At 40.6% G+C, this 26,136-nt stretch overlaps 1 protein-coding gene across 1 annotated transcript in view; it reads right to left on the reverse strand.

Annotated features, from left to right (window-relative positions):
* The window catches only part of LOC137326599 (TOG array regulator of axonemal microtubules protein 1), an 87,773-nt gene that overhangs the window by 14,615 nt on the left and 47,022 nt on the right, over window positions 1-26,136 (reverse strand). Inside the window, exons 9-19 of the mRNA XM_067991863.1 lie at window positions 21,522-21,620; window positions 21,022-21,203; window positions 19,225-19,396; window positions 16,681-16,818; window positions 15,557-15,713; window positions 14,408-14,513; window positions 6,905-7,140; window positions 4,997-5,155; window positions 1,810-1,936; window positions 1,491-1,606; window positions 136-337 (exon numbers count right to left, since the gene is read on the reverse strand). Coding sequence (XP_067847964.1) covers window positions 136-337; window positions 1,491-1,606; window positions 1,810-1,936; window positions 4,997-5,155; window positions 6,905-7,140; window positions 14,408-14,513; window positions 15,557-15,713; window positions 16,681-16,818; window positions 19,225-19,396; window positions 21,022-21,203; window positions 21,522-21,620 — 1,694 coding nt within the window. The remainder of the gene's footprint in view (window positions 1-135; window positions 338-1,490; window positions 1,607-1,809; window positions 1,937-4,996; window positions 5,156-6,904; window positions 7,141-14,407; window positions 14,514-15,556; window positions 15,714-16,680; window positions 16,819-19,224; window positions 19,397-21,021; window positions 21,204-21,521; window positions 21,621-26,136) is intronic.

The following is a 26,136-nucleotide window of genomic DNA, read 5'->3' on the forward strand; positions in this document are numbered from 1 at the left end:
AAATAAAAGCACCCTTTACCCACCACAGAAACTCTAAAGGCTTTAAAAATTTTTGATTGATGATTCAGAAACCATTAATAAGTTTCAATGATTCATTTATTAAAACGATGGTTTAAATAGTTGCTCCTAGGTTACCTTAATGATGTTAACTACAACAAGTTCCTGGTTGTTTTGACAATCTGTTAATAACTGCTCGATCCCTCGGCTACGATCACGAAAGTCCTTTGCACCTAATAGGCCTGTAATTTCCTGGAGATATTCTGCATTTTCTATCAAGTTCCGTGGAGTTGGTTTCCATGTATAATCGCGTAAATTCACGGTTCCTTCTGCAATATCCCTGTTATGAATTAAAATCCATAATCACACAATTTCATAGTTGAAGAAAGTTTTGTGTAAAAAGCTTCTGCGAGTTCAAAATGTTACCCAAGGAGTGTTCACATAGAAATTTTATTGAAAATAAATTAGATACGGTTTTCAAAAATTATCTGCATTAGAAAAAGTTACATTTGCCCTTTTTTGATTGTATATTTTTATGTGGGTTTGACGCTAAAGACTTCATTTGATTTTCCTTAGGAGTCCTTTCTGTAGCCAACTATAAACATCATTAATTGAAGACCCTATAGTGCACCTAACTGCACTGAGGGAACACCCTTCAGGTGGCTTGAGTGAAGACCAATATGAATTAAGTAATAGGAACTCCATCAGGAGCTGCAACAGAGCTGGGAAGTGAAAATTAAAAATTAGCCCACACAAAAAAAATTCTGATTCATTTCTCAAAATTGGTATTTTTTGGAAAGTAGCTGTGCAATTTTTTTGATTTCTTCCCGAGATGCACTGTTACTACCGTTTTTCCATGGTGAACCAGTTACAATTTATGTTCTGATCTGTATCATAGCAATACAGCAGAATAAAGTACTACTTTTTTTTTACACAATCACTAGATTCTGCAACAATGGAAAATTGTCCACTAAGATGCTACAATACTCTTAAATTACAAACATATATGTTTTAGAATTAAGTGAAGGGCCTACCAAAGGCAAATCAGTAGGACATTTTTGGGGGGGTGGAAGAAATGAGAAGTGAAAGAAAGAGCAGAGAAAACCCAAACCAGTGGAGATGTCCTGCCTGGGCAGAGTTTCACCCCTCCTAGCATTTGACCTCTCATCAACACAGGTCAACTGAAGATATATGGGCCAACTTAAAGGAAAAATAATTTTAAACCAAAAAAATTAGCATTGTGATACGTGATAGCATCGTATAACTTGCAGATAATGTGTGGGAGTCAGCCAGACACTAGATTCAAATATCATATTTTTTCCTCCCTATTACAATAGCTGTATTTGCATGATATATTCTACATACTGCATTCAAATCATAAAATCATAACTCTTCCAGGTACATTGAAAAACTAGAAATTTAGCTACCACATTATGATGTTCTTTTCTCAAAGAGCCAATTATTGATCAACTGTAAAGTAAATTTAATAATACCTTCCTGTTAAACTCTGTACTTCCCTGGAACTAGATGAAGCTCGGATACTTCCTCCACTACCAAGATGTCGTCTGCCCTTTGCTGATGGGGTATCTAATGGCATTTCTCCAAGGCCCTTACAGAAATTAAAACATAATTGAGTCTAATATCATAAGGAAAAATATGTCAATGTGCCAAAAAAGCAAACAACAATCAAAACAAATTACTTTAAAAAATGTCACGCTATAGCTCAATATAGTGCCAAAAATATTTTCAAAATATATGCATTAAGAATGACTAAATTATTGACTGGGGCCTTAAATACCAACTGTATTGCACCTTTTGGCGAAGATTATTAACAGTATCCCGAATATAAGGCAGGTCCCTGGGTGGCAAATGCTTTTCAAGCACTTTGTCAAAATCATGGTGAGACATCATAATGAACAGCATCTTGCGTCCATAGTATCTGCAATATGGCAAGAAGTCACTGCATCACCTACAAAGGTTGAGTATTATGTTTCAATACTTTAATTACCAAAGTAAAGGGTATGTAATCCAGGGATAATAAATTACAATCAGAATTCCAGTGCGTTAGATATCTTGACTAAACTGAAACCCAAATAGGAGTGCATCCTACTGATACTCAGGCATCAACCTAATGAAAAACTGAAAATCCATTTTTATATGCAATAAAAATTTTTGATTAGCAGGCAAGCAGCTAAATGTATTAATCTTTCTAAATAGAGTTTTATGAGATTGAGAAATCTTCTTCCTAGAGTGCCAGGCTAAATATCTCAATAAGAGAACATCTACTATTGGTCTTGAATAATCCTTACATCTGAACGCAATAAGAAGATTAAAAAAAGTTATAATTTATTTCCCATCTATGTGAAAACATTCACGTTTGTTAACAGCCAAGCTAATTTACATTGCATTTTTTCTATGCTCATCCACTTCGGGTCAGCTTGGCTCAGTTATTATTTTCACCAGTCAAAAGGTTAAGGGTTCAAGCCCTGTTCCAGCCTTGATTCGACTACACTTTGAGTACTGTGCGCAGTTCTGGTTTCCATGCTTCAAAAAGGATATTGACGCACTGGAAAAAGTGCAGAAAAGATTTACAAGGATGTTACCAGAATTGAGATGATGCAACTATCAGGAACAATTGAGCAAGTGGGAGTTCTTTTCTCTGGAAGAGAGAAGACTAAGAGAAGACCGGGGGGGCTTGATCAAGAAGGTTGCAGATGATACAAAAATTGGCCGTGTGGCTGATAGTAAGGAGGAAAGCTGTAGACTGCAGGAAGATATCAATGGACTGGTCAGGTGGGTAGAAAAGTAGTAAATGGAATTCAATCCAGAGAAGTGTGAGGTAATGCATTTGGGGAGGGCAAACAAGGCAAGGGAATACATAATAAATGGGAGGATACTCAGAGGAACAAGGGGACCTTGGAGTGCATGTCCACAGATCCCTGAAGGTAGCAGGACAGGTAGATAAGGTGGTTAAAAAGGCATGCGAGATACTTTCCTTTATTAGCTGACGCATAGAATATAAGAGCAGGGAGGTTATGCTAGAACTGTATAAAACATTGGTTAGGCCACAGCTTGAGTACTGCGTCCAGTTCTGGTCACCACATTGCAGGAAAGATGTGATTGCACTAGACAGGATACAGAGGAGATTTACGAGGATGTTGCCAGGGCTGGAGAATTTTAGCCATGAGAAAAGATTGGACAGGCTGGGGTTTTTTAATTTGGAACAAAGGAGGCTGAGGGGAGATTTAATTGAGGTATATAAAATTATGACAGGACTAGATAGAGTGGACAGAGAGGACCTATTTCCCTTAGCAGAGGAGTCAGTGACCAGGGGGCATAGATTTAAAGTAATTGGTAGAAGGATTAGAGGGGAGCTGAGGAAACATTTTTTCACCCACAGGGTGGTGGAAGTTTGGAACTCACTGCCTGAAAAGGTGGTAGAGGCAGAAGCCCTTAACTCGTTTAAAAAGTACTCGGATGAGCACTTAAAGTGCCGTAACCTACAGGGCTACCGACCAAGTGTTGGAAAGTGGGATTAAGCTGGATAGCTCTTTTTTGGCTGGCATGGACACGATGGGTCGAATGGCCTCCTTCAGTGCCGTAACTTTCTATGATTCTAAGAGGAGACCTGATAGAGGTCAAAATTATGAAGGATTGTAAACAATTTTACAACACCAAGTTATAGTCCAACGATTTTATTTGAAATCTACAAGCTTTCGGAGGCTTCCTCCTTCCTCAGGTAAATGTCAGGAACTCCTCGAAGCCTACACATTTATAAATCACAGAACAATACATGGTGATTACAGACAGCCTTTGCAACTGCCCGTTGCCGAGGCAATCACCGTGTTCAGACAGAGAGGTGTTACCTACAGAACCCCCGAATATACATTCAACAAAAAAAAAACAGGAAAAAAAAGAGGCAGAAACGGACACCGCGCAACAATCGCCAGACAGGAGGGTTCCCTCCCAGTCGGGGAACACTTCAGCAGTCAGGGACATTCAGCCACCGACCTTCGGGTAAGCGTACTCCAAGGCGGCCTTCGAGACACACGACAACGCAAAATCGTCCAGCAGAAATTGATAGCCAAGTTCCGCACCCATGAGGACGGCCTCAACCGGGATCTTGGGTTCATGTCACGCTACACGTAAGCCCACCAGCGAACAAAAGCTATCTGTTTTTAATATAACGGGTCATTTGCTGGCTTTCTCTGCTTTCCGGATGTTTCTGCTTCTCTCTTTTTTTTCCTGTTTGTTTTTTTTGTTGAATGTATATTCGGGGGTTCTGTAGGTAACACCTCTCTGTCTGAACACGGTGATTGCCTCGGCAACGGGCAGTTGCAAAGGCTGTCTGTAATCACCATGTATTGTTCTGTGATTTATAAATGTGTAGGCTTCGAGGAGTTCCTGACATTTACCTGAGGAAGGAGGAAGCCTCCGAAAGCTTGTAGATTTCAAATAAAATCGTTGGACTATAACTTGGTGTTGTAAAATTGTTTACAATTGTCAACCCCAGTCCATCACCGGCATCTCCACATCAAAATTATGAAGGAGTTCAATAGGGTGGATAAAGAGAAACCGTTTCCACTTGTGGGCGAGTCCAAGAACAAGGGGGCCATAACTTTAAGATAGCTATTAATAGATCAAATAAAGAATTTAGAAGGAATTTCTTTCGAGTGGTGAGATAGTGAAACTTGCTGCCATCTGGAATGGTTGAAGCAGATAGCATTGGCACATTTAAGGGGATGCTTGATGCATACATGAGGGAGAAGGGAATAGAGGGATATGGATGCAGGGTGGAAAGTAATTGGAGTGGCAGGAGGCTTGTGTGGAGTATAAACAAAGGCATAGACCAGTTGGGCCAAATGGCCTGTTTCTGTGTTGTAGATTTTGTGCAAAAATTAATGCTACTGCTGACACCACCGAAATTGGAAATTTACCCTTGATTTATAAGTTGAATCACTAGGTTGTTCTATAAAACTCATTAAAAGACATTACTTGCCTAGTTTCTTGTGATCCATCCTGTGCAAATTTTGCCACTGCAAGTATAATTCGATCAGTTATATCTTTAATTCCAGATAAAAGCCGTCCTGCTCCCATTCGCTCCACTACATTGGCAAGATGCTGTGCTGTACATTTTCTTACCACAGCATTAAGATGGCTGAACAAAAGCAATGAAGATACAATTAAAGATGTGTTAAAAAGGAAAATTACTTAGATTTCTGTGTAGGTATGCTAATTAAGTTACCCTTTGGTAAACCTTATTAAACTAGAATATCAACCAATCATCAAGGAAACACAACCTCCAGGAGAGGAGGGTAGGGAAAAGTGATGAGGGCAACAAATGTTTCCAACTACCATATGATTTCCTCATATGGCCATCTCCAGTTCTGTCAACTAGAGGCCATCAACTGGACTTAACAATACAAAATAAAGGCTTTATTTATTAGAAAAACTTTGTCAGAGCAAAAGTATGCATCAATAGGAACCAAGGTAAAATAAACACAAGTAAAGCAAGTAAGAAGCAGACAGCCTGCTCACAGAAGCCCACAACAGCCATGTTTTTTTTATTTGCCTGGTTGGGAAGTGGCTACCCTCCCCATTTGGCACCTTCTCCACTCAATCAGAAATTTGTTGTGTGGGAAAACTGCAGGTGCAAATCTACTTTCTATAATACTGACTCCCAAAGAGATACATTTGACAAGCAGCCATATTTTAGATTTATCAGCTTATGCAGTCGCAGATTTTAACTCTGAAGTGCAAGATAGATGTTTGGACGAAGGCCTGCCCTGGACTTGGAATCTTGTGTGACACAGGCTTCAAGAAGGTAGACTGTGGCTGACATGTAGAACCTGACATCTCATTTTCCTCCTCAACCCCTCCCCCCCATCACAGAAGAAACAAATACAAGAACAGCAAGATTTACAGTCCAACTTTCAGCTCCTGCATGTGGGAAACTAGCTACCCTTGATTTTTTTTCCTTCCAAAACTTCAGCATTTGTGATAATTGAATGACTATCCATGGCACGTTAGCGTAGTGATCACGTTACCCAACTACTATTCCAGAGGCCTGCACAATAATCCAGAGAACATGAGTTCAAATCCAACCATGGCAGTTTGAGAATTTGAATTTAGTGAATAAATTTTGCATGAGTAAAGGTCACCATGAAGTAGTCGGATTGTCATAAAAACCCAACTTGTTCACTAATGTCCTTTAGAGAAGGAAAGTGCCATCCTTACCCGGTCTGGCCTATATGCGACTTGTGTCTCACATCAACGTGGTTGATTCTTAACTGCCCTCTGAAGTGGCCTAGCAAGCCTGTTGTATCAAATTTTCTCAGTAAAGAAATGCTGGCCTTGTTAGCGATGCCCACATCCCAAGAATGAATTTTAAAGATTCACAGATAATGAGCATGATAGGCGGATAGGCACATATTTTAAAAAAGGGACTTCACATAAAGTCACCTAAAAATTTACAACAATTCAAAAAATGTTACGATCTCACACTCAGGTTGAATAACTGTTCTAGTACTGACTGAAAAAAGGCTTCACTTACGCTCATGGGGGAATTCTAGTGGATCAGATATAGAGAATGGGAGCAAAGAGTTGAAGATGGTCATGTCAGGACACTTTCCTATATACTGCAAAAATGGGAAGACTTATAGTACTGGGGAAAGGCATCAGTGATTTCAGTTCCATTTTTTGTCAACCGATGAAGTTAGATTGTTGCACAGAATAAAATACATAAAAATGTAAAACAAGATTTAATTTTCACAGTCAACCCTTTTGACCTCGATGCAAAACATATCAACTAGAATCCTTAACAAGAATCAAAGGAAACGCATAAAACATAGAAATGGTAATATTTTCCAGTTTAAAATACACATATTAAAATAAGTGTTATGTTTACTTCACTCCGCCATTTATTAAGGATGAAAGTGCTCGTGCTGGGGTAACGTTGATGACCATTGTATTCAGTGTTTTGTCCACATCCTCTCGTATGAAGGCATTAGATTCACTTGCTTTGTGCAAAAGGATTTTAACACTATTGTCCAGTTCCTGATCCATATTCTTCTTGAAAACTGTGAACATGTCTCCTAAGCAGAGCACTGCTACTCGTGAAACACCAGAGCGTAGGTTTTTCACCTGTAAATAGGAAATACATATAGTTAATTCTTAAAATACAGCTTAAGCAAAACTTTTAAAATTTAAGTCCTGTTCCTAAACATCATTTTACTATATTTGCCAACTTTTGAGTTTATGCAGGTTTCAGTATTAAAAAGCGAAAGAAAAGGAATTTGCATTTATATTGCACCTTGAACATACTCAGCACGTTCTAAAGTGCTTAACAGCCAATTAATTACTTTTGAAGTGAGTCACTTATGTACGCAAACATAGCAAGATCTCACAAACAGCACATTAGATTAACAACCAGATAATCTGTTTTTGGTGGTGTTAGAAAGAATGTTGGCCAGGATAGGAAAACCCAAAGATGTTTTATAAATACATAAAGAGCAAGAGGATAACTATGTAGAGCCTATTAGAGACCAAAAAGGTAACCTATGTGTGGAGGCAGTAGGTGTGTATGGGTCTTAATGAATACTTTGCCTCTGTCTTCACAAAAGAGGGGGACGATGCAGACATTGTAGTTAAGGTGATAGACTGGGGTTGACAAATGTAAGGAATCTTACAACACCAGGTTATAGTCCAACTGTTTTATTTGAAAATCACAAGCTTTCGGAGGCTTTCCCCTTCGTCAGGTGAGCGAGTGTGGGATTCCATGGAAGGTTACCGCATTTATAGTCAGAGAACAATACCTGGTGATTACAGATAATCTTTCCAACTGCCCGTTGTCAAGGCAATCAAAGTGTTCAGACAGAGTGATGTTACCTACAGGACCACCGAATACACAAACGGCCAGAACAAAAGACAGACAGAGAGAGAGAGAGAGAAACATCCGAAAGGAAGAGAAAGACAGAGAATGACCCGTTGTGTTAACAATGTAACCCCACCAGCGAAATAAAGTTATCTGTTTTTAACACAACAACAAAGACGGGCACCTCAGCGCCTCACTCTACCGCAAGCCCACGGACAACCTCACGATGCTCCACTTTTCCAGCTTCCATCCCAACCACGTCAAAGAGGCCGTCCCCTATGGACAGGCCCTACGAATACGCAGGATCTGCTCAGACGAGGAGGAACGCGATGGACACCTACAGACACTGAAAGACGCCCTCGTAATAATGGGATATGACGCTCGACTTGTCGATCGACAGTTCCGACGGGCCACAGCGAAGAATCGCATAGACCTCCTCAGAAGACAAACACAGGACGCAACCAACAGAGTACCCTTCGTCGTCCAGTATTTCCCCGGAGCGGAGAAACTACGCCATGTTCTCCGCAGCCTTCAACATGTCATCGATGACGACGAACACCTCGCTAAGGCCGTCCCCACGCCTCCACTACTCGCCTTCAAACAGCCACCCAACCTCAAACAGACCATCGTTCGCAGCAAATTACCCAGCTTTCAGGAGAACAGCATCCACGACATCACACAACCCTGCCACGGCAACCTCTGCAAGACATGCCAGATCATCGACACGGATACCACCATCACACGAGAGGACACCACCCACCAGGTACATGGTTCATACTCCTGTGACTCGGCCAACGTTGTCTACCTCATACGTTGCAGGAAAGGATGCCCCGGAGCATGGTACATTGGCGAGACCATGCAGACACTGCGACAACGGATGAACGGACACCGCGCAACAATTGCCAGACAGGAGGGTTCCCTCCCAGTCGGGGAACACTTCAGCAGTCAAGGACATTCAGCCACCGATCTTCAGGTAAGCGTTCTCCAAGGCGGCCTTCGAGATACACGACAACGCAAAATCGTCGAGCAGAAATTGATAGCCAAGTTCCGCACCCATGAGGACGGCCTCAACCGGGATCTTGGGTTCATGTCACACTACACATAACCCCACCAGCAAGGGGGAAAAAAAGTTATCTGTTTTTAATATTCTCTCTCTCTCTCTGTCATTTGGGTCTCTTTCTCTCTGTCTGTGTAATTTGACACAATGTATATTCAGTGTACTGGGACGTACTGTTCTCCGTGGCTAATCTGTCTGAAAACCAACGACACCTTTTGATTGGTGTGATGGTGTCCCAGCCTAATATAAGATATGCGATTTGAGAACCTTTCACTCATTCACCTGACGAAGAGGATAATCTCCGAAAGCTTGTGATTTTAAAATAAATTTGTTGGACTATAACCTGGTGTTGTAAGATTCCTTACATTTGTCCACCCCAGTCCATCACCGGCATCTCCACATTATAAATGCGGTAACCTTCCATGGAATCCCACACTCGCTCACCTGACGAAGGGGAAAGCCTCCGTAAGCTTGTGATTTTCAAATAAAACAGTTGGACAATAACCTGGTGTTGTAAGATTCCTTACAATTGTAGTTAAGGAGGAGGAGTGTGAAATATTGGATGGGATAAACATAGTGAGGGAGGAAATATTAATGGGATTAGCATCTTTGAAAGTAGATTAATTGCCAGGCCCGGATGAAATGTATCCTAGGCTGTTAAGAGAAGTAAGGGAGGAAATAGCGGAGGCTCTAGCCATCATTTTTCAATCCTCCCTGGCTACAGGAGTGGTGCCGGAAGATTAGAGGACTGCTAACATTGTATCGTTATTTAAAAAGGGAGAAAGGGATAGACCGAGTAATTACAGGCCAGTTAGCCTAACCTCGGTGGTGGGCAAATTATTGGAAACAATTCTGAGGGACAGTATTAATCGTCATTTAGAAAGGCACAAATTAATCAAGGACAGTCAGCATGGATTGTTAAGGGACGGTCGTGTCTGACCGACTTGATTGAAATTTTTGAGGAGGTAACAAGGAGGGTCAATGAGGGTAGATGAGGGTAGCGTATTTGATGTAGTCTACATGGATTTTAGCAAGGCTTTTGACAAGATCTCACATGGAAGACTGGTCAAAAAAGTAAAAGCCCATGGATCCAAGGAAAAGTTGCAAGTTGGATCCAAAACTGGCTCAGTGGCAGGAAGCAAAGGGTAATGATCGACGGGTGTTTTTATGACTGGAAGGGTGTTTCCAGTGGGATTCCGCAGGACTCAGTACTAGGTCCCTTGCTTTTTGTGGTATATTTCAGTGATTTAGACTTAAATGTAGGGGGCATGATTAAGAAGTTTGCAGATGATACAAAAATTGGCCATGTGGTTAATAGTGAGGAGGAAATCTGTAGATATCAGGAAGATATCAATGGACTTGTCAGGTGGGCAGAGAAGTGGCAAATGGAATTCAATCGGAGAAGTGCGAGGCAATGCATTTGGGGAGGGCAAACAAGGCAAGGGAATACACAATAAATGGGAGGAGACTCAGAGGCGTAGAGGAACAGAAGGACCTTGAAGTGCATGTCCACAGATCCCTGAAGGTAGCTGGATAGGTAGATGAGCTGGTTAAGAAGGCATACGGGATACTTTCCTTTATTAGCCGAGGCACAGAATATAAGAGCAGGGAGGTTATGCTAGAGCTGTATAAAACACTAGTTAGGCCACAGCTTGAGTACTGCGTACAGTTCTGGTCACCACACTACAGGAAAGATGTGATTGCACTAGAGAGGGTACAGTCGAGATTTACGAGGATGTTGCCAGGACTGGAGAATTTTAGTTATGGGGAAAGATTGGATAGGTTGGAGTTGTTTTGTTTGGAACAGAGAAGGCTGAGGGGAGATTTAACTGAGGTGTAAAAAATTATGAGGGACCTAGGTAGAGCGGACAGGAAGGACCCATTTCCTTAGCAGAGAGGTCAATAACCAAGGGGCATAGATTTAAAGTTATTGGTAGAAGGATTAGAGGGGAGCTGAGAAGAAATTTTTTCACCCAGAGGGTGGTGGGGATCTGGAACTCACTGCCTGAAAGGGTGGTAGAGGAAAAAACGCTCATTGCATTTAAAAAGTACTTGAATATGCACTTGATGTGCCATAACCTACAAGGCTACGGACCAAGTGCTGGATAGTGGGATTAGGCTGGATAGCTCTTTTTTGGCCGGCACAGACACAACGGGCCGCATTGTCTCCTTCTTTGCCTTAAATTTCTATGATTCTATTCTATGATACTGGCGGGGGGTGGGGGTGGAACAAGTAGACAGCGATTCGGTTTGATAATTTATCCTAAAGATGGCAACTCTAACACACAACACTCCTTCTCTGATACTTCACTGAAGTATCAGCCTAGATTATATGTTCAAGTCCTGGAGGGAGACCTGAACCCACAGCCTTCTGACATAGAGGTGAGAGTGCTATCACTGAGTCAAGCTTACTTTTTCATTTTCCTCTGTCCCATGATTTTCTCCTCTTTTCCTACAAGTGCAGACTCTTGCTGAGGTACTGTTCTACAGACACCAGCTGCCCTCCCTTGAACCTTGCCCTAGTGCCCACTCTTCATACATGAACCCAGACATTAAGTTTTGGTGCATATTTCAACTGTGGAGAGCACCATAGTTGAATCTGATTCTGTCCTTACCCAATGTACAACCAAGCACACTTCCCAGCAGGATCATTTTATAGCAATCACAATCAGGACCCCTACTTGTTTTTTTCTCCTTCCCAACCCGGGTCAATAAACTTCACCTGATGTCCTCCTTAGATCAGCTAACTCTTCACAGACCTAGATACTAATTCTCTACCCCGGAGATCTGTGGATGCTGAGTCGTTGCATATATTCAAGGCTAAGAGAGATAGATTTTTGGACTCTAGGGGAATCAAGGGATATAGGGATCGGGCGGGAAAGTGGAGTTGAGGTTGAAGATCAGCCATGATCTGAATGAAAGGTGGAGAGCATGCTCGAGGGGCATATGGCCTACACCTGCTCCTATTTCTTATGTTCTATTTATATATGTAATCAGGTTAGTTCAGAGCAGCCCCAATATTAATGAATAGACAGTGCATGTTTCAAAAGATCAATTCGCCATGTTTAAAATAAAAAACATAAGCTCCTCTTAATGGGTTCAGAAATCTGTGTGATAGGAACATAGAAACAGGAGTAGGACATTTAGCCCCTAAAGCCTGTACCACCATTCTATTAGATCATGGCTGATTTGTACCTCAACTCCATTTACCCACCATTGCTCCATATCCCATGATACCCTTGCTTAACAAAAAAATCTATGAATCTCAGTCTTGAAAATTTCAATTGACCCTGCATCCACAACCTTTTGGGGGAAGAGTTTTCCAGATTTCCACTACCCTTTGTGTGAAAAAGCTTTTCACTCTTAAATGGGGTAGGTCTAATTTTAAGACAATGGTCTCCTATTCTGGATTACCCCACCAGAGGAAATGGTTTCTCTGTATTTACCCCATCATTGCTCTTTTTCATCTAAGCACTACAATTGATTTTCTCTATCTCATATCAATCTGCACAGCTTATACATAAACATTTAAGATACTGTAACAATTAAGGATTATTGGCTATTTGCCCTAAAAGGGATACCTTGGTTTCAGCTGCAATATCAGGTTTCTGATATGAACTAAAGTTAAAGATTTTTAAGTCAATTCTCAAAACTCCAGCACCTTCGGTCACATTGGTGGGGAGTCACAGACTGGTACCATCAAGACAAAGAGATTGGTATATTAATGGGCTCATGGGTGTGTTAATAAGCCAATCAAAAGTATTATCTATGTCAGATCAAAACAAATTAATAAGTTGCTTATACATTCAAACACTTCCAGTAAACATTCACACAATAAGAATGGCAATATCTTAATCAGCCCGCCTTTCAGAAGTTTGGAGAAGCACCTTGTGTGAGGATCATGATCCGGTTTATATATCATTTATCATTCTCCTGGATTATGGTATCATATGTCTAGCTATCAAGTAGCGAAAGTAAACTCCTAATCGTGAAGGAACAAGGTCCACTTACAGGAAAGATCAATAATGCTATCCCAAAAGAATCTCAGACAGATCTGAAATTTGTAACCATTACCAATGCAATTTGTATGTTTTGGTTCTCACTGTATTATTTAGTATTTTATAAGAGCACACAGTGTTTGAATAGACAGGAGGGTTTCAATTGATTTTAGGAACATTAGGAACAGAGTAGACCATTCAGCCCCTTGAGCCTGCTCCGCAAATCAGTTAAATCATGGCCGATATGCATCTCAACTCAATTTACCCGCCTTTGCTCCATATCCCTTCATATCCTTGCTTAACAAAAACCTATATATCTCAGTCATGAAAGCTCCAATTGTCCTAGCATCTAGAGCCTTTTGGGGAAGAGAATTCCAGATTTTTACTACACTTTGTGTTGAAAAGTGCTTCCTGATTTCACTCATGAATGGCCTAACTCTAATTTATGTCCCATTGTTCTTGATGCCCCCACCAGAGGACATTGTTTCTCTATCTACTCCATCATATCCTTTTGACACCTTAAACATCTCGATTAGATCAACCCTCAACCTTCTAAACTCAAGGGAACACAAACCAAGTTTATGCAACCGGTCCTCATAATTTAATCCACTTAAGCTCCAATATCATTCTGGTGAATCTGTGCTGTACCCCCTCCAAGGCAATTACATCCTTCCTGAAGTGCGGTACCCAAAACAGAACGCAATACTCCAAACAGGATCTGACCAAGACTCTGCAACTGAAGCACAACTTCCTCCCCTTTGTATTCCAGCCCCCCTTAAGTTAAAGGCCAACATTCCATTAGCTTTTTTGATTGCTTTTTGTACTTGTCTACTAGCTTTCAATGATTTGTGTACTTGGACTCCCAAATCTCTTTGCTCCTCTGCAGTTCCTTTTTTCTCATCATTTAGAAAATACTTTGATTTATCTTTCTTAGGTCCAAAGTGGATGACCTCACACTTGCCCACATTGAATGCCATTTGCCATAGTTTTGCCCACTCACTTATTCTGTCTATGTCCCTTTGCAACTTCCGGCTCCCATCTGCACTACTTACTGTCCCTCCTAACTTAGTGTCACCTATAAACTTGGATATACAACTCTCTTATCCTTCATCTAAGTCATTGATAAATATGGTGAAAAGTTGAGGTCCTTGTTCCCTGGGGTACACCATTTGTCACATTCCGCCAATCAGAGTACGTTTACCACATTCTCCGTTTCCTACCTCCCAACCTATTTCCAACCCAAGTCAAAAGGCTATCTCCAATTCCATTCGTTCTCATTTTCAGTAAAATTTATGAGATTTGCTGTGCACCGACAATGATTTTGCAACCAAATGAAAAATATTGTGATTAACATCCTTTTTTCAGATTGTTGCCCCAATTTTGATTCCAAAATTTTATTTGAACACATTTTTCCTGGCTCCACACATTAAATAGAGTGTGAATGGTCATGAAATTCTTATGAGAAAACCTTAAAATAACAACCTCTTGAACAACAGCAAAGACGGCCTCATGCAGTCGTACTGTTAACACATCTGAGTGATATGTAGACAGACATCGAATACAATTGATGCCTTCAATTTTCTTCTCCCTGTGAAAACATACAAAGAGTGAATTAGTAATACTAAATTAGGTTCTAAGTAACAATGATAAACACTAAGAATGCCAAAAAAAATTGCTACTATTCTAAAAAAAAAGTTGGAAGACAACAATCTCATGCAATGTTTACAGGAAGAAGAATGTCTTTGGTGGGGGGGGGCCGTGGGGAGAGAGAAAGAGTACTTTTTGTTAAAAGTACTCCCTCTATTTATTTAAAGTATAATGTACTCATCAGAATTTTGATTAATGTGGTTCCAGATCAGCTCTCAGGCCGTCCTAAGTCACGGTTTCCCATTTCCTGTGGAACCACTCTGGGATGCACTTCTTTGGTGACACCATTGGTGCAGCCTAGCAGGGGGAGTGAATGGACTTGAAAGTCTCCATGAAAATAACTGACATTTTCATACTCCATGGCAAAGTGTTTTGGTGTTCCTCAAACTGTACCAACCCAGCATTTGGAAGATTAAACGAGAAAACCAAAAGGTATAGTATAGCGGGAAAAGAAACAGAGTTAATGTTTCAGGTCGATGACCTTTTGTCAGAACTGGAAGAAGTGAAAGATTTAACAGTTTTTAAGCAAATGCAGGGCCAAGCAAAGGTAGTGGGGAGGAAGGGGAGGGGAAGAATGTTTCTTTAACTTCTTCGAGTTCTGATGAAAGGTCATCGACCTGAAACGTTAACTTTGTTTCTTTCTCCACAGATGCTGCCTGACTTGCTGAGTATTTCCAGCATTTTCTGTTTTTATTTCAGATTTCCTGCATCCGCAGTATTTTACTTTTGGTATAGTATAGTGTCTATTTTAAATAAGTGAATGGTATAGATTTTAAATAAGACCGTATATGGTATATAACTAAAGATAGTAATATTTTACTCAGCTGACGACTTACCTGAGCTATGATTGGTTACAGATATTTAACATTAGGTTTATTACACCAGCTTTAATATAGAATATGAAAGCTTGGTTGATCTGATGTACATAATATAACCACATTACAGAAAATTCAATGTTAATTAAAAAATATACTTGATCCATACCAGTCTTCCTCAGATAAACGTTTAAGAGCTTCTGATAACGCAAGGTCTGGTTTGGAGAAAGGTCTCAATTCAGATGGATCTACAACCTCTGGACTATACAAGACTGATGGTGTTCGATCTCTGCGTGATGCTCTGGGACCTGGAGAGTTCTCCCCTCCTATTAGGGGGAGTAAAAGAAGATTTTGTAAGTAATATTTTAAAAACACATTTGATTTTGTTCATCTTCATTGGATCCAAAATTATTGTGCAACAGGTTTAAATGACTCAAATTCTGAGCACCTATATAGAACATAATAATTAAAACATTTTGAAGGAAGGATTCTACTTTACAATACACACCCAAAATACAAATCAGCTATGTTCTCAAATGTCCTTCTAAAAGTTTGGAGCTTCACTGTAAGGTAAAAAGAGGCAATTCTAAAAAATATTTTGGGGGTTTTGCAACTTTTTAAAAAAAAACTTTCTTACAGAACCCTATTGATTTTGATGGGAATGCCTAGCTTCCATGTCTTCACTGAAATGTTTTCCCCTGCCCATCTCCAATTTTTTTTTATATGGCATCTGAACCCAAATACAATAATATGATCAGAGTTCTGATGAAGGATTGCACACCTGAAATGTCAATAACCTGTCTTTTCTCTTTATAGATGCTGGCTGACTGGTTGTGCATTTCCAGCATTCTCTGTTTTTATTAATGATCAGTGTCCTGTACTGAATCTCATCACTACAGGATAAATGAAGGGAGACTGAGGATAAGTTAGCAGACTTCAGGAACAGTAAAACAGAAAATAAAGACAGGTAAATATGGGAAATGGAGAAATTAATGTAGAGAAGAAACAAGAAACTGAGAATGACTGAAATAAAACTAGAAGGTGACATTCAATGCAATGCAAAACCATCAGCTAGACATAATTTGTGTTTTCATGTCTAGTCTTAGAAAATGACAAATATGAAGCAGTAACTGTATAAATGAAACAGTTCTGGTTCCTTTACCTCTGAAGTATGATGCCACCACTTCTACGATTCAATAACACAAATTGCGCTTGGCTGGAGGTTTCACATTCCATCAAATACTCCCTTTTATCTCCTAATTCTAACTTACAGATTTAACAGCTACTCCTTACCAGAATTTGATGAGCTGGAAGTTCGATTTTTCTTCATACTCATGCTGCGTTTGAGTTGCGAAGGACTAGGAGTGGCCATTTCTACAGGTGAAGAATCAGTTTTCAGCTTAAGGAAAACATCTCCGCTGATGCTCAAACCTAGATCAAAAAGACAAATGCTGTTCACTGAAGTTAAAATGTAAGTTATAAATTCTTTGAATTTAAAAACTTACAAATCACCATTCACCTCCCCCAATAATATCAGCTCTGCTGTTTTTTTTTAAAAAAAAAATCAAATTAAAACTAGGTAAGAGCACAATCAATGCGCACTGCAATAATATGAAATTGTAAGAAATGCATCAAAATCCCCCCCCCCCCCCCACCAAAATCTCAATTGTGGCTAGAGTCTCCTTTACTGTGGCTCTTCCTGGTCAACATGCCACAATCTAAGCTTCACCAACATAGCAAGATATTTCCTCACCAACTTTCCACAGATGACCTGGCCCAGAATGTGGGAGATCTCTTAACAAATCATTTATACATTATGAGCATTGGTTACCTTCTGAATAAACACAAATGTATATGTACAAAGGAAACTATCCAATAAGATAAATTGCTTATGAAGTTTATTCAAAATATTAAGTGTTTTCAACTTATTGTCCGAATAGACTTGCATTTGGATAGCACCTCAACATAAGCATCCCTATTATTGGTAGTAAGGAGGAACTTAAAATAAATTAAATGGTAGAATTTTGCAATACACTTAATGAATTATTAACCCCTAGGATGATGCCAGGGAGACCAATTTGTCAGCAGTCACTCCGTTGGGCCAAAGAATTACCTCATTGTGCAAAAGGAGTGTCCAATGTCATGCTGAAGGGGAAAAATGAAAAGATTGACAAGTGACTTTAAAAACACAATCAGGTTAATTCTCTATGTCTTGAGCCTTGGCTGCTGAAAAACCACCTTTGAAGCCAATTTTCTACCAACGCCAATTTTGGATGTTGTGGAATCCACTTCCAGAATCGCACAAAAAATTAACCTACAAATATTACTAAAAAAACCTTGCAATAATGTAGCACCTTTAATGTAGAAAAATGTCTCAGAGTTCTGAGGAAAATGGACATCGAGCCAAAGAAGGAAAGATTAAGAGAGGTGATCAAAAGCTTAGTCAAAGAGGTGAAAGTTTTAAAGGAGGAATTGGAGGGGGAGAGGCAGAGGGGTTTAGGAAGGAAATTTCAGAGCATGAAACCTAGGCAGCTGAAAGCACAGCCATCAATGGTGGGGCAAAGAGAGGGGGAGATGTACAAGAGGCCAGAGTCAGAGGAGCAGAGAGTTCAGGAATTGAGGGAGGGGGGGGACGGCTGTTGTAGGGCAGGAGGAAGTAACAAGAGGTATGGAGGCATGAGACCACGGAGGGATTTAAACACAAGGACAAGAATTTTAAATGCAAGGCACAAGGGGACCGGTAGCTGATGTTGTAAAGTGAGGATGGGAACGATGGGCTAGCGGGATGTGGTGAAGGATAGAAAATGACGAGTTTTGGGTAAGCTGAAAATTAAGGCTAACCAGGATAGGATGCTAACCGGGTGAGCTTTGGAGTAATCAGGTCAGAAGGTGACAGTCATGCACGAAGGTTTCAGCAGCAAGATGGGCTGAAGTCAGGGCAGCAACAGGCAACGTTACTGAGGTGGAACCTAGCCCCTGGTGATGGAGAGGATATGGTGTCTGAAACTCAGCTCAGGATTGATTAAAATGCTGAAATTGTGAGACAACTGGTTCAGTCTAAGACAGTTGCCAGGAAAAGGGATGGAATCCGTGGTGAGGGAATGGAGTTTGAGACAGGGCTGAAGATGTCGTCTTTGGTCTTCCAAATGTTTATCTGGAGGGAGTTAAGACTCATCCAAGACTGGATGTCAGGACAAGTACAGAGATGGTGGAGGGGTAGAGCTAGCTGTCATTGATGTACATGTGGAAGCTGTCCCCATGTCTATAGATGATATTGTCAAGGAGAAGCTTGCAGATGAGGGGGCCCAAGGATAGATCCTTGGGAACTATGGTGGGGACACTGCAGGGGTGGGAAGAGAAGCAATTGTTAGAGATGCGTGTCTATGATCGGATAGGTAAAAGTGGAACCAAGCGAGGGCAGTCCCACTGAGCTGGAGAATGCAGGCTGCAGAGAGGTCAAGGAGGGATACTACACCACGGTCATACTCACAGAAAATAATATACTGTGTGTTAAGAGAAAGAGGATAAGGTAGGAAAGATAGAGGGACAGCAAGAGTGTTTGAATCTTTTTTTAAATATTTAATTTATAAATACAAGATTAATTGCAGTAATAATATTATTCCCGATTGGTGTTTAACTCAGCACTAGTGATTTCTATTAGTGTCATAATGTATGAACTGAAATCTCAATAAACTAGCCAGCACAGAGCATAGAATTCCCTGGAGGTGCTGACAAACTAATGATTAAATACATATTTGTACACAAGGCTTTCCAAAAAAAAGAAAAAAATGGCCACAATTTATAAAAAACAGAAGTTGATCCATACAGTGATCTTACTTTCATTTCCTGTTTTGTCTGGATCTATGTTCCTTAGTCTTTCGTGTAATCGTTCTTCCTTCTTTGCATGATCTTTATAATTATGGTCTCCTTGTTCCTCTGAATGACATTGTTGAACTCCTTCCCGTTTCCTTTGCTTCATTTTATCCCGAGCTGATTTTGACATGGAGATCTTTTCAAGAAAGAATGTGTGTGTGTATATATATATAAGAACTTGCATTTATATAGCGCCTTTCACAGCCTCAGAACATCCCAAAGTGCTTTACAACCAATGAAGTACCTTTGAAGTGTAGTCACTGTTATAATGTAGAAAACGCAGCAGCCAATTTGTACACAGCAAGGTCCCACAAACAGCAATGTGATAATGACTAGATAATCTGTTTTTTAAAAAAAAAGTGATGTTGGTTGAGGGATAAATATTGACCAGGACACCAGGGAGAACTTCCCTGCTCATCTTCAAAATAGTGCCATGGGTTCTCTTGCGTCCACCTAAGGCGGCAGACGGGGCCTCAGTTTAACCTCTCATCTGAAAGACGACAGCGCAGCAATCCCGCAGTAATACTTTGAAGTGTGAGCCTGGATTATGTGCTCAAATCTCTGGAGTGGGATTTGAACACACAACATTCTGACTAGGAGAGAGTGCCATCACTGAGCCATGGCTGACACTTTTGCTGACTCTTGGTTCGAGCCCCATCCCAATGTTTGAGTTCAGAATCTAGTTGACGCTCCTCTGTAGTCCCGATAGTATGCTGCATTGTTAGAGGTGCTGTTCTTTGGACGAGTATTTGGACAAAGAGCAGTGTTATATGTACATTATTTTATAATCAATGTGTTTTTAGTCAAAGAACAGTGTATACTTTTGGGAATGCAAATAAATGTGAGTACTTGCGTTTTTTTTAGAAAAGTTAAACAGGAACGGCTTCTTAAAACAGCATGTCTATCATTGTATCTGTATATTATAAATATTATCACTTTGTGCTTTATATAAATATACATGTTTAACCCAAAATTAAAACATTCAAAACTAAAATTACATTTATTTAGACAACTGAAACTCATAGCAATGCATGACAACTGACTTGGTACTTATTTTATCTTTCATTCACAAATGTAATAATTCTGCTTTCAACCCACATGTGAATTTTACAATACTGAGAAATATGTTGCAGATTCTGAATACCAAATTTAACCTATTGGGTAATCCAGTAACTGTAAAGCTGTTAATAATTCAGCAGTAATACCATGTATTGCAAATTATTTAACATGTGCAGGCAAATAAAAAAGCGTGATTGGTTGGATGAATTAGTGGGACAGAAGAACATCATCTCCAAAACCTAAATTTGAATCCAGTCCACACTGATGGGATTAAAGTTTTTTTCCACTCTGCTGACTATATTATAGTTGTAAATAAATATATTTTAGTCTCAAGTTCCTTGTGGGCATGATTCTACAACACAAAAAGTTCTTAATATGGCTCAAACTAAATTTTAAACAGCAAGGCCACAAAGTTGGCTCATACAGAATGACTGTTCTGAGATTGAGGTTATGACGCATAATGGGTCAGTTGAGATAATTTAGCTCTGCATCAAACCTAAACTGAGAATGCTTGACGAGTGCAGGTATAAAAGTTTCTCTATATTATATTTTAACACAGTGAAGTGTATTACTGTGCATGAACAGATCAGAAGTGTTCACTTCTTGACACCATAATGACAATGTAATACTTTGCTTACATTCCAGCCCTTTTATTTTAAACCCGATCACCTCCCACCTGTCAAGTGCTATTATAGCAGTTACCTCTCTCTCATTCTCCGGAGCATCAAAGCCAGTTTGGCTACTTTGATGTACAGCCCTTCCATAGATTCCTGAAGGAGGATCCATTGTTTGCCTTGGGTCACACGTATCATCCCCACTATCAAGAGACGGGATTGTGGCTTGACTGTGCGTTAACAGAACTGATTGGGGACTTCCAAAGACTCCTTATGAAAACGAAGCAGAAAAAATTGACAAAGAGCCACCTTATTTTGAAAATTGCAATGCATGTCAGCACACCAACTAAATTCGAATTTTACTGATTTATAAATGGCAAAGCAAAAATAATCAAGTACTAGCCAAAGAATGAACTAGGGAAGAATTTTCATAGAACTATAGCATCCTAATTATGGACAATCTGGACAATGTAGTATAGCTCTGACAATTCTATGCAATGCAGCACTTTCATTGAATAGAATTCAGAGGTTTTTTATTATGGCGTAAGGGGAGCTTGAAGAAAAAGGAAAACTGCTCAATAAACCTACCTTTTCCCACAATAACTACAGAGTCCTCAGACAGCCCATTTCCAGAATTTATATCATGGTTGTTCATCTGTTGTGTACTGAACGTAGATCCTGTCAGTCCTAAAACAGTTATTTGTTGATTAAAAAATGAAAGAGAAAAATTGCATTTATATAGCACCTTTCACAACCTTAGGATGACCTAAAGTGCTTTACAGCAATGAAGTGTTGTAATGTAAGAGAACGCAGCAGATAATGGGGATCATTCACCATCTTCTAAAGTTATTTGCATCTATAATGTGAGAATGGCTTCCTTTCATTAAGCACAGCAGGGTTTTCGGCTAAACACAGTAAACTAAGACATAATCACAGAATCGTAGAAAGGTTACAGCATGGAAGGAGGCCATTTGGCCCATCGAGTCCATGCGGCTCTATGCAAGGGCAATCCAGCTAGTCCCACTCCCCGGCCCTATGCCCTTAGCCCTGCAAATTTTTTCCTTTCAAGTACTTATCCAGTTCCCTTTTGAAGGCCATGACTGAATCTGCCTCCAGCACCCCCTCGGGCAGTGCATTCCAGATTCTAACCACCTGCTGTGTAAAAAGGTTTTCCCTCATGTTTCCTTTGGTTCTTTTGCCAATCACATTAAATCTATGTCCTCTGGTTCTTGACCTTTCCGCCAATGGGAACAGTTTCTCTCTATCTATTCTGTTTAGACCCTTAATGATTTTGAATACCTCTATCAAATCTCCTCTCAACCTTCTCTATTCCAAGGAGAACAACCCCAGCTTCTCCAGTCTACCCGCGTAACTAAAGTCCCTCATACCTGGAATCATTCTAGTAAATCTCTCCTGCACTCCAAAGTGCGGTGCCTAGAACTGGACACAATACTCCAGTTGTGGCCGAACCAGTGTTTTATAAAAGGTTCATCATGTCTTCCTTGCTTTTGTACTCTTATGCCTCTATTTATAAAGCCCAGGATCCCATATGCTTTCTTAACCACGTTCTGAACCTGCCCTGCCACCTTCAACGATTTGTGTACATATACCCCCAGATGTCTCTGTTTCTGTACCCCTTTTAGAATTGTACCCTTTAGTTTATTTTGCCTCGCCTCATTCTTCCCACTGAAATGTATCACCTCGCATTTTTCTGTGTTAAATTTCATCTGCCACGTGTCCGCCCATGCCACCAGCCTGTCTATGTCCTCTTGAAGTCTATCACTATCCTCCTCACAACACTTCCAAGTTTTGTGTCATCTGCAAATTTGGAAATTGTGCTGTGTACACCCAAGTCCAAATCATTAATATATATCAAGAAAAGCAGTGCCTTGGGGAACACCAATGTACACCTCCCTCCAGTCCAAAAAACAACCATTCACCACTACTCTCTGCTTCCTATTACTTAGCCAATTCTGTATCCATGCTGCTACTGCTGCTTTTATTCCATGGGCTTCAATCTTGATGACAAGCCTATTATGCGGCACTTTATCAAATGCCTTTTGGAAGTCCATGTCCACCACATCAACTGCATTACCCTGAACTACCCTCTTGTTACCTCATCAAAAAACTCTATCAGGTTAGTTAAACACAATTTGCCTTTAACAAATCTGTGCTGGCTTTCCCTAATGCTCTGACACTGAGATTTAGGGGTGGAGGGTGGGAAGAGAAGACTCCTTATTTGATGTGGTAGTTTTGATTGTAAACAATTTTGCAACACAAGTTATAGTCCAGCAATTTTATTTTAAATTCACAAGCTTTCGGAGGCTTCCTCCTTCCTCAGGTGAATGTTGTGGAAATGAAATCCTCGAAATGAAATCGCATTTATAAATCACAGAACAATGCTTGGTGATTACAGACAGTTTTTTCAACTGCCCGTTGCCAAGGCAATCAGTGTGCAGACAGACAGGTGTTACCTACAAGGTCTCCGAATATACAAATCACCAAAAAAAAAAGAGATAGAGAGGTAGAAACATAGAAAAGACAGCAACTGACCCGTTATATTAAAAACAGATAACATTTGTTCGCTGGTGGGGTAACGTGTAGCGTGACATGAACCCAAGATCCCGGTTGAGGCCGTCCTCATGGGTGCGGAACTTGGCTATCAATTTCTGCTCAACGATTTTGCGTAGTCGTGTGTCTCGAAGGCCGCAGTGGCTGAATGTCCTTGACTGCTGAAGTGTTCCCCGACTGGGAGGGAACCCTCCTGTCTGGCGATTGTTGCGTGGTGTCCATTCATCCGTTGTCGCAGCGTCTGCATGGTCTCGCCAATGTACCATGCTCTGGGGCATCCTTTCCTGCAACGTATGAGGTAGATAACGTTGGCCGAGTCACAGGAGTATGAACCATGCACCTGGTGGGTGGTGTCCTCTCGTGTGATGGTGGTATCTGTGTCGATGATCTGGCATGTCTTGCAGAGGTTACCGTGGCAGGGTTGTGTGGTGTCGTGGACGCTGTTCTCCTGAAAGCTAGGTAATTTGCTGCGAACGATGGTCTGTTTGAGGTTGGGTGGCTGTTTAAAGGCGAGTAGTGAAGGTGTGGGGATGGCCATAGCGAGGTGTTCGTCGTCATTGATGACATGTTGAAGGCTGCGGAGAACATGGCGTAGTTTCTCCGCTCCGGGGAAGTACTGGACGACAAAGGGTACTCTGTTGGTTGCGTCCCGTGTTAGTCTCCTGAGGAGGTCTATGCGATTTTTCGCTGTGGCCCGTCGGAACTGTCGATCGATGAGTCGAGCGTCATATCCCGTTCTTACTAGGGCGTCTTTCAGCGTCTGTAGGTGTCCATCGCGTTCCTCCTCATCTGAGCAGACCCTGTGTATTCGCAGGGCCTGTCCATAGGGGATGGCCTCTTTGACGTGGTTAGGGTGGAAGCTGGAAAAGTGGAACATCGTGAGGTTGTCCGTGGGCTTGCGGTAGAGTGAGGTGCCCGTCTTTGATGGAGATTCGTGTGTCCAAGAAAGAAACTGATTCTGAGGAGTAGTCCATGGTGAGCTTGATGGTGGGATGGAACTTGTTGATGTTATCGTGTAGTCTCTTGATGTTATCGTGTACCTCATACGTTGCAGGAAAGAATGCCCCAGAGCATGGTACACTGGCGAGACCATGCAGACGCTGCGACAACGGATGAACGGACAACGCGCAACAATCACCAAACAGGAGGGTTCCCTCCCAGTCGGGGAACACTTCAGCAGTCAAGGACATTCAGCCACCGACCTTCGGGTAAGCATACTCCAAGGCGGCCTTCGAGACACACGACAACGCAGAAATTGATAGCCAAGTTCCGCACCCATGAGGACGGCCTCAACCGGGATCTTGGGTTCATGTCACGCTACACGTTACCCCACCAGCGAACAAATGTTATCTGTTTTTAATATAACGGGTCAGTTGCTGTCTTTTCTATGTTTCTACCTCTCTATCTCTGTTTTTTTTTTGGTGATTTGTATATTCGGAGACCTTGTAGGTAACACCTGTCTGTCTGCACACTGATTGCCTTGGCAACGGGCAGTTGAAAAAACTGTCTGTAATCACCAAGCATTGTTCTGTGAATTATAAATGCGATTTCATTTCGAGGATTTCATTTCCACAACATTCACCTGAGGAAGGAGGAAGCCTCCGAAAGCTTGTGAATTTAAAATAAAATTGCTGGACTTGGTGTTGTAAAATTGTTTACAATTGTCAACCCCAGTCCATCACTGGCATCTCCACATCGTAGTTTTGATTGGCACAGAGCTAGGGAGGGGCAGAAGTTTATTAAGATTTTGGCTTCCCTTCTCTCTGTGTAAAGACAGTCTGCAGTAGACTTGAGTTTAGAACAGTCAGAGTGAAAGGAGTAGAGAATTCTAACGTTAGACAGTCAATAATACCGACTGGTAAAATGAGATAGGTCCATGTCAAGGAGCGATAGGAAACAGGTAAAACTTGCTGCTAAAATGCTATTCTGTTCATTCATGTATTTTATGTAAAGTAAGTCAGTTTGTTGGTTTACAATTAATTTTGTCTCAGTGCGCTTATTGGGCTGCCTTCCAGAGGACAGGAGAGACATACATCTGAGATCACAGTATCCACTACACACAATGAAAGGAAATGCCCCCACCTGGCTATGTTGTCACTTAACTAGATTTTGGGCATGAAAAGTATTGTTGGGAATGCATGATCTGCTTACAGGAGTGACTGGTGACACTGAACCCAAGGAAATATTTTGCGCAAATTTGTAACGCTGCAACAAGCAAAAGGGGCAAACTTTCAAATTTACATATTTTAAAATGGTAAGATAGCCTTCAGGAATATTACATTCTATAAGAGATGAAACTAATTTAAATTGATGACAATATGCAGTAATTGATATAATACTTCTTTTATAGCAACAGTATTGGAATTGTGAGTGAATATTCTCAATGGTGAAATATTTTATCATGAAACAAGCTGTAATCCAAAATCATGTTCATCTTTGAACTTATCTTTTCCATAGTTTACATTTATGAAATCAGCTGCACTTCTTCCCATGGAAAGAAATTAACATAACTTATTTTTCAAGGTAATACTTTCTGCATATTCTACAATATTTATATAGAATTCTAAATCATTTTCGATAAGAAATGTTTGTATTTTCTTCTCCTGAATGACAATAAGCAGTAATTGATATA

The sequence above is a fragment of the Heptranchias perlo genome, chromosome 10 (genome assembly GCF_035084215.1).
Source record: "Heptranchias perlo isolate sHepPer1 chromosome 10, sHepPer1.hap1, whole genome shotgun sequence".
Taxonomy (NCBI): Eukaryota; Metazoa; Chordata; class Chondrichthyes; order Hexanchiformes; family Hexanchidae; genus Heptranchias; species Heptranchias perlo.